Source organism: Panthera uncia, chromosome A2 (assembly GCF_023721935.1).
Source record: "Panthera uncia isolate 11264 chromosome A2, Puncia_PCG_1.0, whole genome shotgun sequence".
NCBI lineage: Eukaryota > Metazoa > Chordata > Mammalia > Carnivora > Felidae > Panthera > Panthera uncia.
Window position 1 is genome coordinate 121,181,297 of NC_064816.1, and position 20,081 is coordinate 121,201,377.

Sequence of the window (20,081 nt, forward strand, 5' to 3'; positions counted from 1 at the left end):
CCAAGATATTTAGCTGTTAGACATAATCTAGCTTCTCCTGTATTTTTGAGTGTGCCATTCCTAAAAGGCACAAGTTCAAATTCCTGTATATCAACAACCAAACAGAATACAGAAGGTTTAAAAAAAAATACATATCACAAATCTTGAAACTTCAATCAATACATTTAAATACTGAGTGAGGAATAAATAGTAAATTATATAAATAACGTAAGTTAAAAGCTAAGTAGATAATAATTGATTTAACCCTTGAACTAAATGAATTCTATAATACAAGTTTCCATAATGCATTTATTAATTCAGCTGGAAGCTAAAGTTTCTTTGACAAAGACTACAGCCATCATAAGCTATCATTTTTCCACCAGTCCAAACATTTAATAGATACTTCTATGTCATATCATCATTCTGCACAAAGGACATCAGTCTTATGAATTTTTTACTTCACTATGAAAATTCTCAAACACACACAAGGTAGAGAGAACAAAATGAACCCCCGGTTATCATCATCAAAACTTCCCAAATATTCAACTCCAATAATTATCAATACTTTCCTATTCTTGTTTCATCTATCCCCCTCTGCCTTTTTGAGGGAAAAGAGTTTCAAAGCAAATTATCACACATCATTTCTTTCCACCCGTAAAAACAGTATGTTTCTGGAACAGATTTTTGTTTTTGTTTTTGTTTTTTTTCAAATAACCACAATGTTACCACAATCAACAAAATAAATATTAATTTGGTCAACTTCAAATAAACGTTTATCTTTTCACAGCAAGGGAATATCAATTTTCAAAAAGGCAGAATACATAAAATAACAAAATTACACAGCACCCTCCCAGAAAGTACACTGAAGCAAAAACAAGCATGGATGAGGATGTAGAGAAACTTTGGAGAACTCTCACACACTGCTGATAGGAATGTAAAATGCAACAGCCTCTGTGAAAAAGTTTGGCACTTCCTCAGAGTTAAACAAAGAGTTGCCTGATGATTCAGGATATACCCCGTTCCATTCCGAGGTATATACCAAAGAGAACTGAAAACATGTCCACATGCCTAAGAATATCCATAACAGCATTAGTCATAATAGCCAAAAACTGGAAACAACTCAAATGCCCATCAATTGATAAATGAATAAACAAAACATGAAATATACATATAATAAATATTAGTTGGCCACTAAAAGTAATGAAGAATTGATACATGCTATATAATGTGAGTGAACCTTGTAAACATTAGGCTAAGTGAAAGGAGCCAGACAAAAAAAGGCCACATATACTATGATTCCATTTATATGAAATATCCAGAATAGGCAAATCTTACAGAGACAGAAAGTAGATCAGTAGTTACAAGGAATGAGGGAACAGAGAACGGAGAGTGGCTACTAGGGGGTGTAAGTTTCCTTTTTTGAGGTAACGAAAATGTTCTGGAATTAGATAGTGGTAACAACTGCACAACTTTGTGAATTACTAAAAATCACTGAGTTGTACATGTTACAGAGCAATTTTTATACTATGTGAATTATATCTCAATTAAAAAATTGTTGCTTGAAATTATTCAAATGCCTTCAAAAAATCAGAAATTTTAAAAAGAGCAAGGAATTCTTTAATTTTACTGGGATTGAAAACAGAAAAAAAGGAATTTTCATGTGCCTAACTTAGGTGAGATGCTCTGAAAAAAAAATTTTTTTTTATTTTTTATTTTTTTTCAACGTTTATTTATTTTTGAGACAGAGAGAGACAGAGCATGAACAGGGGAGGGGCAGAGACAGAGGGAGACACAGAATCTGAAACAGGCTGCAGGCTCTGAGCGGTCAGCACAGAGCCCGATGCGGGGCTCGAACTCACGGGCCGTGAGATCATGACCTGAGCCGAAGTCCCAAAGTCGGACGCTTAACCGACCAAGCCACCCAGGCGCCCCTGAAAATTTTTTCTATGTCACTAAAAAAAATTGCCTCTTCACTTTAAATATTAATGAATTAATTTAGATATCTGGAAAACCAGTGGTTAGACATAGTAACAACCCAATAATCAACTGAGCTTTCAACTAGCCATTTTGGATTACAGACTACAGTATCAGGAAAAATAGAAATTTTGAGATCTCAATTCAAATTCAATTTCACTTATAAAAGTGATACAATTTTTGTTCTCCAGACCTGCTAATAACAGTACCTTTTACCTTGATTAAAAATCCATTTCTGTATTATTTAGGGTAAGTAATGCTAGCTGCTATAACAAACCCCATAATCTCAGTAGCTTGACACAATAGAAGTTCATTTTTCTCTCAATTAAAAAAAATATTACATGGTACCCTTTCAATATAAAAACCCATAAGACTCAAGATTGGTAAATCTAAAACAAAGTACTGATTAAATTGTCAATTAAAAGTCTACTGTTAACATACTGGCTACACAGATACATCTAAATATACTTGACCATTTATGTTAACACTACCATCATTCTTCCCATTGCTCATATGCTACATCCAATAATAGGCAGCAATCCCTATCAGATATGCTATTTTCACTGCCTCCACTGTTCAATAGCAGACGAAGTCCAGGAAAATATGTATGGTACCTGGTGTTATATGGTAGAGCAGAAACAGCTAAATTACCAAGTTGGAAACATCCTGATGGTACTCTGAGGAGCCCAAAGGCAGAACTATGCCACGCCAAATAAATACCTGCTTAACTAGCTAGCCCAAAAAATTCTGCCATCCACTTAACAGACATTACTAAAAAACAAGGTGAGGAAAGCTCACCTACTAGTATAATATGTAAAAATCATAAACTGGGGATATTTGTTTTCTACAGGGCTTACATATACTATCTAAAGTATCTGACTTTTTAATGTTCAATCAGATATCAGAAAGAGATAAAATTCTATGTATCCCTGGGGCAACTGGGTGGCTCAGTCAGTTAAGTGTCCACCTTTGGCTCAGGTTGTGATCTTGCAGTATGTGGGTTCAAGCCCCACATCCGGCTCCTGTGCTGACAGCTCAGAGCCTGGAGCCTGCTTCAGATTCTGTGTCCCCCTTTCTCTCTCCTCCCTCCCCACTCATGCTGTCTTTCTCTCTCAAAAATAAACATTAAAAAATTTTAATTCTATGTATCCCTAATCCCTAAAATATTCACAAGAGTCTGATAGATGAGCTAAAAGGCCAACAACAGTTTCGTATTTCTAGAAAATCACCTAGTTGGTATCAAAAGACTAAATTTTTTACATGAATAGGTCTCTCAATATGCATGGCTTAAAAAAAATCATGTTAGTATATCTAACATCAACATAATCAAATAGCTTAGTAAAAAATCTTCATCTGATATGTTAGTTCAAAGAACTATAACCCAAGTCCTTTGAAAGTGGTCATAATTAGTATTTCAGTACTTACATATAATATAGTTCAGTCACAAGTGTCCAATAGCTTTAAAGAGGTGGTTCCCAGAGGTGGGACCTTCACATTTGTGGAAAATGAATTCTCTGAATTTGTACTGCGACATATCTTCCTCCCAACTGCCACTGAATTCACCCAATTTATAGCTCCAGAGAATTCAGAAATACTGTAAAATGGAAGCTTGGTTTACCCAAACTGCCTCCACCCTTTATCTCTGTGCAACAACAGTATACAAAACCAGCATTCAGGAGCTTAAAAAGTAACTTTCTCTGGAACTCCAAAGGAACATTCCCTGCTTAGCTGTTTCCAGTTATAGGCCACTTGCAAATCAGAATGCCACAATACCTGACTGCTATGGTTCAAACAGACAAGCAAGAATGTGAAAAGATAAAGCAAAACAATGTGCTTTGAAGTCTTTTAAGATGCCAAGTTCCCGTATCTTCCCTAAAATGTATCAAAATAAACAGAGAATCACACACTAAGATGACATACATCAGAACAGAATTAAGGCTGTGTTATTATCCATTCATTTATAGCCTTTAAATGACACACCATCTAAACGCATACACCTTTTACAGTTCACTTACTTCTTTTCAATTTGCAAGTATATAAAAACTAAGATGGCCAGATCCTTAAAAGCCTTTCTTCATCTTATTACACATAACCATCATATACAATGTAAATTATAACAGTTAAGCGCTGAGGCTTGAAAGTCAGACCAACCTGTGTTCAAATTCCAGTTCTACCACTTAAGGAATTCTATGACCTTGGGGAAAAAAATCACCAAGCCTCAGTTTCCTTATCTATAAAATAGAGCTAATAATAAAACTTACCTCATAAGGCGTCTATGAAGAATAAATGTGATAAAACATATAAAGTGCCTAGTAGAATGCCTAGTACACATGGCAACCACTTAGTAAATGGAAGTTTAAAATTTCAGCACCAAATATGACGGTTAAATAAACGCATTTGAGACCATCAAATCACTATCTGTTATATAAAGGAGAAAAACTGAAACTAAAAGTTCTAGAAAAATTCTATTTTAAAAAGACTTATGCACGAGGGGCATCTGGGTGGTCCAGTCGGTTAAGCATCTGACTCTTGGTTTCAGCTCAGGTCATGATCTCACGGTTCATGACATGGAGCACCCCATCGGACTCTGCACTGACAGCACAGATTTTTGATAAATTTTAGGGAAGATATGGGACTCTCTCCCTCTCTCTCTGCCCCTCCCCTGCTCATGCTCTCTATCTCAAAATAAATAAATTAATTTTAAAAAACTATTAAAACAAAAGACTGATGCATGACTAAACAAAACACAGTACTGTTATTTCCCCAAAAATACATGAGGAAAAAGGCTACAAAGGAGTTAAATAAGTTAGCACTCATTCAAAACTTTTAACTTTTCATCAATCTTCACATTCAATTTATTATCTTTTGTTTGAAGTGTTTTAAAAATATGAACTATATTGCTAGGTGACATGAAACCCTCTTAAACACATGCAGTAAGATTTTAAAGACAAGTCTTATAAAACAAAAATTATTTATGTATATGGATTAAAGCTCCTTTAAGTCAACAGTTCTGAGATGGTTAAGTGAGTAAGTCTTAAAAATGACCTGTCTGAGGAAGGTAATAAAGAATCACAAAACTGAAACAGATATAAACCTCAAATTATATTACATAAGCTATTTCCACTGCTAATGAAAGTAATACTTCCATCTGAACTATAGGCAGTTTGGTTACAGAATGTCATAGTCTCAAAGCAGAACTTATACAACTGGTTCTGTTCCTATTTCTTTAATTCCAACAGAATCGCAGAGCAGAGTAAGTTTGAAAAAAGCACAACAAACCTCCCCACCTGAGCAGGAGAGCTAGAAGACCTAAGCAACGAAACTGACTGCCTTAGTTTAACAGTATAAAGCAGCAAGATAAAGGAAATCTACACGTTCAACAGGTATTTGCCCTCAAGACTGAAAAAAGGAGAGCCACGGCGTACAAGCCCCAGAAAGGTTTGCCTTAAAACTGAACTCAGGGTGAATCAGGTCCATCTTAGTTATTGTTTGTATGTGAGAGGAGAGAAAGAAAGAGATAATGAGAAGGTTGCCTAATCAGACTTAGAGATTCTTACTTCTTAAGTTTTCTCTAGAATAGTCCATTCTCTGAATAACATTAAGTCCAACGATTTTGATATTTACATCTCTAGAAAATAAGTCTAAACTAGATCAAAGTCTGAAACTACTCAAGTAAAAGTGGCCTTCTTGACAGGCATCTTCACACCCCAATGGCAGTTACCTAAATTACAGAATAATTTCACACTACAGGCCAATTTCAGGATCTGATAATCTAAAGTCATAAAGAGAAATGTCACATTAGAACATGATTCACAATTATCTATATACACTATCAGCGTGAACCGATGGTATTTTCCAGTTCCTAAACCAGGTCCTAAACCAATTATCAATACCATTCAAAGTGAAACAAAACTCCAAAAGCCTTCAATTCCACATTTGAGGTTTTTAGTGATGACACTGTAAAGTTGTATATAAACATGGCAACTGCCTTACTTCCTAACTGGAAAACACCTTCCCCTTTTTAGCCCATTATGAATCTGTAATCTTCATACATAGTCCTATATTACATTTAGAATCATCAGTGCAATGTTACCTCTGAAATAACAGGGTTTAAAAAAAAAAAAAAAACAGGTATCATCTTGTCTGCTTAAAACTGTTATCAACTCTTGAGGTGCATGGGTGGCTCAGTCAGTTAAGCGGCCTTCTGCTCAGGTCATGATCTCGTGGTTTGTGGGTTCGAGCCCTGCATTGGGCTCTGGGCTGACAGCTTCGAGCCTGCTTCAGATTCTGTGTCTCCCTCTCTCTCTGCCCCTCCCTCACTCACCCTGTCTCTCTCTGTCCCTCCAAAAATGAATAAAAACGTTAAAAAAAAAAAAAAAACTGTTTTAAACTGTTATCAACTCTTTGCAAAAAATGTCCCTGTGAACCTTTTCTTAAAAAGCTACACGTTCCCGGGGCGCCTGGGTGGCTCAGTCGGTTAAGCGGTCAACTTCGGCTCAGGTCATGATCTCGCGGTCCGTGAGTTCAAGCCCCGCATCGGGCTCTGTGCTGACAGCCCAGAGCCTGGAGCCTGTTTCAGATTCTGTGTCTCCCTCTCTCTGACCCTCCCCCATTCATGCTCTGTCTCTCTCTGTCTCAAAAATAAAATAAATGTTAAAAAAAAAAATTTTTTTTAATAAAAAATTAAAAAAAAGCTACACATTCCCTTACCTACACTTCAGAGTTGACCACTCCCTCCCTCTGCTCCTACACCATTCAGTACCTCCCGCTTGTGTAACACTAGTCACATAATATTACAGGTTTTTACTTACATATCTGTATACCCCACTAGACTTGAGCTTCATAACAGCAAAGGAACCATCACCACCTTCATGCTTAGCATATAGACATCCAAATGCCAGGTCAATAAAATCCTAATTAAATAAATAAATGAAGCCCAAGAAAGTATGCTTTGGTGGGAAGGAGTATGTTTGCTCTGAGCTTACTGAGGAGCAGAGAATTGAATTAAAATATCCAGGTGGAGATTATCTGTGATTAAGTCAAGTCAATATCTGACCATAAAGCTAGAATCTTAAGACTTAACACACTACTGCAGTTTGGCCAGAATTCTATTAACAGCAGTAGACATGTGACCTATCCTTTTAGACATCCTAAAAGGACAAATTCAAATCTCCATTCCTCTCACTCTAGTAGCTCCTATTTATTTTCCTAGAAGCCACTGCCCACAGGGACCAAGGTCCTCCACCTACCCTTGGCTCATCAGATCTATCAGAGCCATCAACTTTTCTACTTCTTACCAGGGAACACCTGCTTCTACAAGACACTGGAATCCTACTTGGATTCCAAGTCACCCACCACCACCAGGCAGATCAGATGTACAAAGAAATCAGGCATAAGAAATAATCTCTGTTAAACACCAAATAGCGCTTGAGATTCTGTGTTTCGGTAAACACAGAATCAGTGTTAAGTAGTCATTGTGGGTGGTCATAAGAACCCAAACTTCCCCCATAATATTTTAATAATAATATTGTCTCTGTTACAAAATGTCCTCTGTCCTTTGTAACCGTCTTACAAAGTTAACTTTTAGTCCCCAATCCTATGTTGAGGACTACCTAGGGGGTATCATTAAACAGTTGGGTCATTAAACAGATGCTTCAAATCAGTCTTCATGTGATCAATAAATTAGAATGTAAGCCTGTCAAATCTAATAACCACAGGAAGTTTTCAGTGACATTCTAAGACAACAAACACATGGTCCTCACCCCCAGCTCCACCCACTCTCATTAACATAGAAATAAACTCCAGTTTTTACAGTTCTCTTAAGAGATGACTTTCTGGAAGAGTAGAAAAGTCAGGTTTGCCACAGGTAATTAATTGGCTGCATGTCATTTTGTACAGGCTCTGGAAGTGTGTGCACAAGAAGCAGGTGGGTTAGGGGCAGGGGGGGTGTAGTTAAGTTTGCAACTGATCTGTCCTCCAGCAGCCAAATGATCCATGTGGGCACTGGAGATTAGTACTAGGAGGGCAGAACTCCTGCCAAAAGCTGGCTTCTCCTGTGTGCAGGTAAGGCAAATGGGTTTCACACTCTTAGATACCTTTTGAAAAGTGATACCTCTTGGTCTATCACCGTGCAAACCAAGCCCCTTTTGGTTTAATCATACAATATAAAGATCTCACATAAACACAAGTTTCAGCATATATATTTAGGAATGGTATTCATGCTATGTTATGAACAACACTATGGAAGTCTATGACTTTCAATTCTGACTATTCTGAAAAGCTATTTTCCACTTTGAAAATGTGTAAAATGAATCATATGCAATAGGAAATGTTCTGTAATGCAGAACATTTTAAAACAAATTATCACCCCCTATATAAATCTTAATTTTCAAACAAAAGATCTGAATAAATGAGAGTTCCAACTAGCTTGTTCCAAGTACTTAAATACCTCAGAGTTTTCATTTCCCCTACTAAAAATATTTGTATCAAAAAGTACTGACAAACATAGATAACGCCAACTGACTTGTTTTTCTAAGCCTCCTGTTTTTGCAGTAACTGCCCTATTTCTGTACTTCTAGAAGCCTAAACGCCTAAGGAAAGCAATAAAAGCTTTTATATGGGTTGCAGTGTTTATCTTTTCTTTTTAGGGTCCATCTGTCACTCCTATACTAGGCCGATGACTTATGTCCAATGAAAATGGTCCTTTTTTATGCCTGTCAATTCTTATGTCCTTTGATATTTTTGTACACAGTACTCTCACTAATTAACTGAACCTCAGGAGGAAGGTATTAATGATGGTTGGGAAACACTCAAGGGACACACATACACTTCGGAACGCAAAATACTTCGTAGTCTAGCAAGAGACCTACTTGATTCAAGAGGGCAGGGAATGAACAGAGAGACTGGGGTGCATGGCACGAAAAGTTGCTGGCCAGAGCAGCTGCGCCCAGCTTTTAGACACTTACTGGTTTGCTAGGGTACACGTTAGACAGATGCGTTTTTAGTTTCCCCACGGTCCAGTTCAAGAAGCAGCTAATAGTCTGATCACTGTATTTCTGATTCGGTGCTTTAATGATGAGGGTCACAGGAATCTCCATCCCACTTTGGTCCATGGTGCCCCCAAAGTTGAACAGAGTCAAGAGGAGCAGTACTTAAGCCCAAATGAGCCGAGGTGGTAACTGCCGGCGCGACTGGTATGGGGAGGGCGGCAAGTAGGTTCTTAATACTCCGTGTCCAAGTCAGTCACAAGTGCATCGGGTGATACAAAGGCCATTGCCGGTACCAAGGATGATGGACAGTGGCGGCGGTGGCGGCGGCGGGGTCTGGGGGGCCCGGCCGTGGGTGCAGCTTTCCCCGCCAGGTCCGGGCTCCGCCGGGCTCCGGACTGCGAAGGGAGGCCGGGAGGAAGAGAGAAAAATTGATGATAACGGAGAGAGTCACCGCCCCGCCCCCGCCGCGACCCCCAAGCTGAAACGCAACAAGGCCCCTAAGCGACGGCTCTGCCACGCGGGCCGGAGAAGGGGCCGAGCCGCTCAGTGCGACCAGCCGGGGCAGGAGTACCTGAAAGAAGGCCGCGGGGCCCGCCACCGTCGCCCTTCGAGCCCGGGCAGGGCCGCCGGCAGCACAGTCCTGCCGGGCGTCCTCCGCAGCGGCCGCTCCCTTCCTGCTGCTCGACGGCGGCCACGACACGGCCCAGGGTCTCGCGAGGTGGCGCGGTGGCCGCTGGAGAAGTTGGCCAAAGGGCGCGGCCCGCTCTCAGCCTGACCCCTCGGGCAGGACACAGCTGCGCGGCGGCGCAGGGCCGGGCGCGGTCAAGGCGGCTGCAGGTGGCGGGAGGGCGGGGACGAGAAACCGCGGCGCCCGGCGCGAGCGCGCTGGTTTTGTTGTTATGAGGAAGGTCTAGCTCCCCTTTAAGCCGGAAGACGCAGGACGGAAGTGCGTCACGCGCGGCCCGCCCCGGCGCTTGGCCCTCTCTGTCCAGCAGCCACCGCCCGCCGCGCCCCCGCCGCCCCGGGTACCGCGGGTCGAGTTCCGGGTTGCCCCGAAAGCCGCTAGTTGTTGGAGTCCACCTGGCCTGATCAGTCGCTGGGTCCCGTCCCGCAGCGCACTCGCGCCTCGCCACTAGCCGAGCTGGCGCTAGCACATCCTGTTTTGACCACACCCTGAAGATTTGAGAAGCGTTCTTCCATCCTAGGAGTTGTCTGCAAAAGTTAGTGCCCTTCCAGATGTCGAATCAAACTTCTGCTCAAATTTTCTGGTGTCTCCTGTCTGAAAAGCAGGGTACCAGGAGCTATGGCGGAGGAGAGACCATTAGGAGCATTGACTAGAAGCACTGCATCAGGAGCAGGGGCTTTCAGTTAAACCTGAAGTCTACCTCTACTTTCCGTGTGACCCTGGCTATCCTTTCTGAGCCTCGGTTTAGTTGTCTACATAGTAAAAACTATTTAACTGCGTATTGATGAGCAAATGAGCTATGTATGTAAACCATCTAATACTGTTCAGGCATATGACAGTCTCTCAAATCTCAATTTCCATCTTTTTCCTCTTAGCCTTAACAGAAGTTGGCAAGTGTTTACGGAGCCCCTACTGTGTGTTTAGTACAGTGGGGGGTGTTTTACCGTTTAGGCGTAGAACGCAAAGGTTATGTCCACTGCCCAAAGCTGACTTCCTCTCCGTTTTCTGCATGGGTTTAGGAGTCAGGACAGCAAGTTAGTTAGATGTGCATTTTCATGGGCTTCCACTTACATGAGAATGCAAACACATAGAGAGCAAGTCTTCTTTCCTCTCGGCTTCAGAAGGTTAGTGAAGGTTAACTACCATTGAGTTATTGACCATGGGGAAATTCTTCCCCTCTATAGCTAATGCAGCAGGATCCCTTATACCCGCTCTTCTTTCACCTCCTTCTTTGTGGTAGGACATCGACCATATCTTAGCCATGCCCTCTGGATGCTCTTTGGAAGTAAGAGTGAGGTTCCCTTTATTTTTTGTCATGTGCTGAGGACAGCTTGCTATAATTCAGGTTTTCTGCAGCAGACCCTCGTCTTTTTCTAGTCATGCTAATAGAACCTTCACTTAATTCTAGCTAAAAATACTTTTTCAGACCCCTTTACATCTAGGGGCAGCTGTTTGACACAGTTGTAGTCAATAAGACAAAAGCTGAGGGGCGTCCAGGCAGCTCAGTCTGTTGAGAGTCTGACTTCAGCTCAGGTCATGATCTCTCAGTTCATGAGTTCGAGCCCCAAGTCTGGTTCTGTGCTGACACCTCAGGGCCTGGAGCCTGCTTCAGATTCTGTGTGTCCCTTTCTCTCTGCCCCTCCCCTGCTCATGCTCTGTCTCTCTCTCTCTCTCAAAAATAAATAAACATAAAAATATATATATGAAAGCTGAAGTTGCTACTGGCCTTTTCAGGAAAACTTTTAGAGGGGCATGTTCTACAGGCCAGAGTTCACCCTGTTCTGCACCTGTTTTTCTTGCTTAAGGAATGTGATGCCGGAGGTGCAACAGCCATAGTTCAGTCATGAAGCAATGAACAGAATAGAGGCCTGCATTCCCAGGATGGCAGAGCAGAACAATTAAAAGAGGCTAGACCCTTTATAGCATCATTGTGCAACCACAGAAGTCCTAAGCTGTCTGCCCTAAGACTTCTTTTTTGTCCAATTCCTGTTTAAGCCAGGAAGTTTCCACAACCACCACCACCTAACCCTGCAGCTTTTGTCACTTAGGCTTGTGACTCAGACTTCCAAGAATCCTTTAGAGTAATGTCATCTCACTTGGTACTGTGAAATGTACATTTTTAAAGAGATATACATTAATAATTATTAATATTAAGGCAGAATGTGCATTCCACTATTTAAAGCAGAATCCATCAAAGGTTCGCCAGTGTGGACAAAAACAATTAAACGTGTAATGAACATTCCAGAGATTGAAATATATGGGTATAAAGACAAAAATTATTTTTTTTTATTTCACAGCCCCCTGAATTAAGTGCCTAGAAATGCTTTTGATGCTGTTGAATTTGGCCATAATAAATGATACAGGAATGTGATCCAATTTTTAGTAAGTTATACGTGTATAGAACAATGTTATGAAAAGGTGGTCCCCAAAATATTGATAGTGTTGACCTTGGAATTTGGGGTAGGAAAAATCGTTAGCATTGAGGAGATGGAAAATTGCAGTTATTTAAAGGCTGCTATGAGCATTAAGCTGCCTATTTAGATCACTGTACATTTTGCAAATAAATGGAAATACGAAAGAGCAATTGCACCTCTCAGTTACCATGGATTGCTTATAGACAGCCTCTAATGAGAATGCATAAGGGTATGATGCTAATAGATAGTAAAGGATTTGTGGTATTAAAGCTAAATCTACTTTAACAATATTAACTATCCAGTACACATAATCCTAGTAGCTAATTCGGTAGTTCAGGGTGATTTCTGCCCATGAGATAGCTTTGTTAACAAAGTAAAACAAATCTAAAGAAAATCATTTGTGAATAATAAAAGTTGATTTCCAGTACCTGTGGAATATTTATTTACTTCCAGGCCTTTTCATCTTTGGAGTGGGAAGGAGGATAGCTAGAAAAGCATATATTGACTCATTTTGTGAAATTCCAGTTTATTCTAAAAATTTAAGCAAAATAAAGTGCTTGTTACTGAGTTTTTCTTACTGAAACTTGGAACACCTTACAGGAAGGTAAAATATTTTATGATGTTGAATAATATAGTTTGTGGTGTTTTGGCTTTTGGGGCATTTTTTATATATATAATCTTGAGAGGAAAGACATTAGTCAAGTGATGATCTTGCAGTTGCAAATTTCAAAGATGATGTTGGCCATCTGGTTTCTGATTCCTTCTATTTCTACTTACACCAAACTTGTCTTTTTTAGTTTTTTTAGGATTCTGTGCTACAAAGCATCTAATCAAATCTTAATCAAGTTCATTGTTTAAAAACAATGAAATCCTATACTTGAAGCCTGGGAAAATTAGCTCATTTCAACACTGCACTTCCAAAATCTTAATTGGTCCCAGATGTTTGATTATAAATCATATCGTAGAAAATGGAAGGAAGAAAACCACACATGCATTAAATGCCAAATGGGTGATTTGAGGGATGTGTCATCTAATGAGTTCTCAGAACAGCCCTGAGAGGTAGTAAGGACAGTGAAACTCGGAAGTCCTAAGTGTCTTACCCAAAGTCACACAGCTAGTAACCTCCAAACAGAGTTCTAACTCTTCTATAATGCAGACCCTTCCCACTACACTGACCTTTCTTATTTAAGGATATTCACACGTACCAAGACACATTCAGGGGGAGAAGGCTTTGAGGAACAGCATCTTAGAGGTTATCTAGATAAGTGTTCCAAGTGCTGCCAGAATCACCACATCTCTGAAAGGCAATCAGCCAACTTTGGCTTAAATCCTTCTAAGGAGAAGGAGCATGACAGCATGACCCATTGTTAAACAGCCATGGTTATTATAAGTGAAATAAAATCTGCCTTCCTATAATCTGTCATTAGGCAACTTCTCCTCCTCCACCAGAGTCAAGGTGGGAGGAGACTACATATAAGCATGAAGACCAGGAGGGAAGGACCATCCATCTCATATTGGAAGCCAGCTACCATAATGTACTTTACCAAAGCATAGCAGGTCATGATCGACACCCCATTCCTTCTATATACAACCATCCAAGTCCAAATCCCAGTAACAGTCTTGTGATTGTTTTACAACTGCCTGCCTTTCCTCTGACATTCTTTCTCTCTCTCCCCAGAGATCTTTCACCACTTACCTACCCCCCAAAATTAGACCTATGGGTTAATACTATTGGCTATATTTCTCAAATGTTTACAAATGTTTATCTGTGTGGGGTGCCTGCGTAGCTCAGTTGGCTAAGCATCTATCTTTGGCTCAGGTCAAGGTCTCATGGTTTGTGGGTTCAAGCCCCGCATCCGGCTCTGTGCTGACAGCTCAGAGCCTGTAACCTGCTTCGGATTCAGATTCTGTGTCTCCCTCTCTCTCTGCCCCTCCCCCACTCAGGCTCTGTCTCTCTCTCTCTCTCTAAATAAATGTTTATCTTTGTTACTAAAAGCAAATATAGTTGAGTTTGGGGATATTACATTTGCTATTCTACATTCAAATAAAGTTAAGAATAATCACTAAATTGAACCTGGAGAATAGTCCTTAGGCCGTACTCGTGGCCTAACCTCTTAATCTGAGTTCAGAAATATACCCTGAATCATCTACAGAACTGTGCACATATGTACACATGTGCATTTATCCAGAGGGAGAGTCCATGGTTTTTATCAGCTCCTCAAAGGGGCCATTTGTAGGGGCCCCCATAAAATCCAGTCCTCTTTGTAAGGTTTTAGTTAAAGGTTAGTTAAGGTTTCAGTCAAAGGAAATGGATTATTGAGCCAATTACCAAGTTTTTGCCTCAAAAGTCCAAAAATCTCTTCACTGGCTGTTTTGTGGTAATAGACCCTATAAATATTTCTCCTTCTCTAGCTGTCATGAAATTAAGCTTTGTCAGTAGAGGGCACTGGAGGGACACCGGAGGAAGAAGAAATATCTGTACCTGTGTAGTGTCCTATCTTCCTTTAGGTAGGTTCTTACAGTACACATGGCTTCTGCAGCTCTATGTTTGGGTGGTGCCTGGAGGCTGGTGCTGTGTGGGACCCCCGTGAGCAACTTCTCCAGGAGCCATCTCAGGGCAACTTTGCAGGCAACTCCCATGAGCAGCTTCACAAGTGGTTTCACAGTGGAACACCACCAGTACAACACCCTCGAGGAAAAGTTGCCCCTCACACTCTTTAGGCAACCTTGCACCCTCAGCGAACTCTTCTGACCTCAAATGAACCATATTCACTGGATTTCTTTTTTTTTTTTTAATTTTTTTTTATAATTTACATCCAAATTAGTTAGCATATACTGCAATAATGATTTCAGGAGTAGATTCCTTTGGATTTCTTTAATGAGGGTCAGTCTTAGGCCTAAGAGCAGTTAGATGATCCCTGTATCTGATTCTCCTATGTTCTTTGCTCCTATTAACCATCTTTCTATCATTCCAATTCCCTGTTATAAGGAATAATTCTTTATATTTAACCTTCCGTGTTCAAAACATTGTTTGACTTCTCTCTTGATTGCACCCTGATATACAGAATTGGCATCAATAGTGGTCCCAGGAGATAAACATACAAAGAATTTAAGAATTGCTTTGGTCATGCCCTTTGACTGAGCTCCTCCCAATAGGAAATGAGATAAGGGCATTACAATAAACTATCATGTGTGGTCGGTTGTGATGACATACCAACTGAAGCAAGGGATTGCCCAAGTGTTGCTGCACTTGACCCTTATGGCGGTTAAGATACCTATCAGGACAATGGTATGGGACAGATTCTTCTGAGTCCACTATAGCACTTACAGAAAGAAAATGACAAGCTCATGTCTTTCAACTCAGCTCAAGTCAGTCTAAGACCAGAATGCTTCCATGACAGCTATAGAAGAATCTTTTAGATCTTGCAGACACAGGGATGATATTGATGTAAATTAAGCACAAAAGAGTTGCTAATTTATAGCAATAATTGAATTCACAGTCCAATCAAATTTTTCACTTGAAAGGGTATTAAATGGGAAAGAATGGGATCCTGAAAATTAGAATGGGGACATCTGCTTGGACCCAGATGAAAACTGACATTCTTGAAACTACAAGTCACTCTAAGGCTCCTTGGTTAGTAAAGTAGTTGCCCTCTAGAGACTAGCCTTCCTTTGCTTAAAAAATCTGTGATAACCTCATCTAGGGCAGATTCCTTTAAGAGGAATATTTATTCTCCTCAAGATGCACCATAACCATCCCCTATCACCACTATACCTACAATGAGGGTCAAATCTCAGCATTTTTCATGGGGACAGGTACACATTATGACCCAGGAAGAAATGGCTTACCCACTAAAATAATAGCAAGCCTTTGCTAACCTATTATCAACAGAAGTTGGGAACGTGCATGGCAGTATATTCTAAGAGTGTTAGACCAAGGAGGGTGAAATATAACACTAGACTGAGACAAATTATTCAATATGAGTGTACTTACTAGAGATTCCAGAGTAAATGTGCTAGTTCATAAAACCGAAGGTGGCTCTCACAGTTTATTGATTGCTTGAAACCTAGACTCAACTATGACCTACATTTAAAACAACTGAGATATCAGAGCTTTCCTGGCATGATATAGATAAAGGAATCCAAGGGCCTAGGGAGATAGGAATGTTAAACTGTTTCGTGTGTTACCTACACACCACCCACCCTCTCCAAGGTTCCATGAGAAGGCCCAGAAAACACTCACTTCACTAAAGCATTGAGAAATACATTAGTGAGGGGAGCACCCACATCCTTGGAAAGCTCTGTGGTTGCTCTCATTTGTAGACCAAGTATGCCTGAAAAGGATGCTACCGCTGGAGTCGATTATAGTGCCAGATGGGAGATGGCAGCCTGAATGGAGGGCGTGTGGATGCAGTATGTTTTGAATCAGAGGCCATTATATGCAGAGAGCCGTGTGGATTCTTAGCTCAACTGCAAAAACACTTAATGTCCACAATTTACATAATAATAGTGCTAGTCACTATTGTTGAGGACACATAGAATAGTAAGATGCATTTGCCTTCAAGGAGTTTACAATTTAATAGGAAAAAATAAGAAGCACACAAGGCAAAAAATAGAGTAAGGGGAGTGCCCCAGGCCCTTCTGCACACACCCCAGTTTATGCCTCAGCCAAAAGCAGAAGAGGAAAGTGAGGTAAAGTATGTGATCTGCTATATCAAAGTGGGCTGGGGGCAATTTGCAAAAGGCAAACAATAATTGACATGATTTTTCCTTCCCTCGGCCTTTTCCAAATTTCCTCACATTTCCCCTAGATGATATGTTTGTTAAAACCCCATCCACTGCCCTTCCTCAGGTCCAGCTGAGACTCTTGCAGTTCAGCCACTAGGGAGCTCAGAAGTTGGACCCCACACTACCAGGCCTGCAGGTCTGCTTCCCCCTTATTAATGCCTATTTTTCACTGTGCCATTCTTTTTTTTTTTTTTAACGTTTACTTATTTTTGAGACAGAGACAGAGCATGAACGGGGGAGGGTCAGAGAGAGGGAGACACAGAATCTGAAACAGGCTCCAGGCTCTGAGCGGTGAGCACAGAGCCCAACTCGAGGCTCGAACTCACGGACCGCGAGATCATGACCTGAGCCGAAGTCGGACACTTAACCGACTGAGCCACCCAGGCACCCCTTCACTGTGCCATTCTTAAGGACAACCTCAACCCTTTTCATCACCCTCTCCACCATCCCTCCCATTTCACTTCCAGTAAGTACAGCAATCGTATTCCTAGTGGCTTCCTAGTTCATTGTGTTAATATTCTAAGACCGAATAATTAACTGGTTTGGCTGACAAAAGTAACAAAAAAAGGGAATGTCAGCTAAGTCAAGTATTTCAAATACTTTACACTAGAAACCCATTTAATTCACTCATTCATTCATTCTATGTGTTTTCACACCCCAAAGATTTTTTACTTTTTATCTTACCTTGAAAAGTATTTCCAAAATCATGTATAACAGTTTTTTAAAGCAGTTATAAAAGCAATGAGGAGAAAGGCTATAGTTCCTAAGAAAAATCTTGGCAGAGTTCATTTTTCCTCCCCCTTCTTAGTTTCTTTGTGTATTTCTCTTCATGACTCCCTATGGTTTGTCAACTAGGTGGAGTCTTTGAAACAGCAAGCTAGCTTTAACTGAGAAAATTTGTTACATTCCAGGCTTTAGAGAGTAATAGGACAGCTTCTTGAGTGTAGTCTTTGTAACACTCCTTCTCAAAGAATGCAGGATTTTTATCTCCCTGAAGGGATTTATGTTTCACAACTTTGATATTGCCCAGTGCAAAATGCTCAGTTCCTTTGCAAGAGTTTGTAACTAAAATCACTTAAGAATGAAGATAAAGCAAGTTAACATTAGCACAGTGCCTATTACAAATGTGGAGTGTGTTAAGTGATTTTATTTGGCCATCTCTTTGAATCCTCTCAAGATAAACCCTGAGCCCCATTTTCCAACTTACCTTGCCCCATTCTTAAATGCTTTCTCTATGCTTCTATGTGAAATCTACTATTGCATTTACCATGTGGTAATTATCTCTTGATAAGTGTGTCTCTTTCCCTAGACTGTGAGCTCCCTGAGGCTAGATATTATGCTGTAACCATTTATTTGTGTTGCCCAGCACAATCCCTATTGCATAGTAACAATAAATGTTATCAACTACATGATAATACTCATTTTACAGAGAAAGGAGAAGAGCTGTAGAGAAGCTAAGTGATTTGCCCAGAGTCACCCAATTAATAATTGATAGAGCTGTTGACACAAAAATCCATTAACTTTATGGCATTTCCTATTTGTTCCTATTTAATACCGCTTCTAGTTTCCGATTCTATAGGATTTTTGTTAACTATCCATGTACTGTTTCATGTGTGCAATAATAGACAGTAGAGTATCCAGTAGAACTACCAGATATCTGGGCCATATTGAGGAGATGTATCATGAGATTAGCAAAAAGACTACAGAATTGTCACAGAATTCAAAAGTGATACGGTGATGTCACTCTTCACACATCTGCTAAGAATCTCAGGTAGCTAAATGCAGCCTCCCTGATTAGCCATAAATTTTGTTTGTGATCTACCCAGAGGAACAGAGAAAACAACCCCAGGAATTTCAGCATTATACCTAATTCTCCTCTTACACACTTTCTTCTATCATGTAATGATTGGCCAGACCACAGGCATTTTTCTGCAAACTCCCCTGCCAAACTCAACATTTTAATGTGTTAGTTGTTATTGTACATGTAACTGGAATCTCCTGTAATCATTATATGCTTGTAGCCTTTTCATTTTGTGTCTATGAAAGTCATTCTTTGTTTAACACAACCATCTTTTATTCACTTCTACCCCAAAGTGCAGCTTATAGAGTAACACTTCAGGAAGGGAAAAGTTTGAGGCACTCCTTATAAACCACCCACATTTGTGAGGATTTCAAGGAACCAATGAAAATAAATAAGCTTAAAGAAGGAAAAAGGCACTCTGAATAATTTCATACTTTTTCTCAGATTCATGTGAGACACAATGTTTGTTCCCCACCAGTTATGTATTGGTTCTCCAGTTTTTTCAATATTCCCTTAGAAACCTCAGTTTGGGTACATTGTTTCATTTTGACTCACTTTTTTAAATTTTTTTAATGTTTATTTTTGAGAGAGAGAGAGAGAGAGTGGGGGAGGGTAGAGAGAGAGAGGGAGACATAGAATTTAAAGCAGGCTCGGCCCTGTCATCGCAAAGTCCAACGTGAAGGGACTTGAACCCACAAACCTTGAGATCATGACCTGAGCTGAAGTTGGATGCTCAACCAACTGAGCCACCCAGGCAAAACATCATTTTGACTTCTCGCTAACCGAAACTATTTTTAGATTGCTATTTCATAGAAACGTCATAGAAAAATACCAGCTATGATTTTCTTTTATTTAAAACATTTTTTGACTTCATAAGAAATTTTAGTCTAATTTTTTATAATCTCACTGTTAGCAACTATCATTATTTTTTATGTCTTCCAATTTTCATTGTACATGTATGCATATGTATAACGAATTTATACGTATATATAGTTTTATACAGTTGAACTAATAGTATACATACACAATTTTAGAAATGCCTTTTTTCACTTAAAAGAGTTTCTGTAGAATCTGTGCGGACAGCGCAGAGCCCAATGTGGGGCTCAGTCTCACAAACCATGGGATCATGACCTGACCTGAAATCAAATTAACCGATTGAGCCATGCAGGCACCCCTCACCTCTTAAATATTTAGAGAGTACTTTCTTGCTCTTAACAAAAAGTGCTGTATTGAAATACAAAGTAGTTGTAAGCCCACATATTTTTTGATTCGTCTTTTATGGTAGTTTTAGGGGCTCTTATTGCTGCACCAGCTAAAATCTTTAAGGATAAAATAAAACCCTTTAATTTAAAAAATAAAAATAAAATAAAAGCATTTCTATAAATTCTCTTTATTTCTATTTGAGTACTTTTTTATTTTATAAAATCGTATTTATCAGTGCTGGAGTTTCA

At 39.9% G+C, this 20,081-nt stretch overlaps 1 protein-coding gene across 2 annotated transcripts in view; it reads right to left on the reverse strand.

Moving 5' to 3' along the window:
* Window positions 1-9,973, reverse strand: part of HERPUD2 (HERPUD family member 2) — a 34,708-nt gene extending 24,735 nt beyond the window's left edge. Inside the window, exons 1-2 of one of the 2 annotated variants that reach the window (XM_049641691.1) lie at window positions 9,514-9,973; window positions 8,919-9,337 (exon numbers count right to left, since the gene is read on the reverse strand). In XM_049641691.1, coding sequence (XP_049497648.1) covers window positions 8,919-9,065 — 147 coding nt within the window. In that variant the 5' untranslated portion in view covers window positions 9,066-9,337; window positions 9,514-9,973. The remainder of the gene's footprint in view (window positions 1-8,918; window positions 9,338-9,513) is intronic. The other variant, XM_049641692.1, reaches the window with a different exon arrangement.
* Window positions 9,974-20,081: the final 10,108 nt, after the last annotated feature.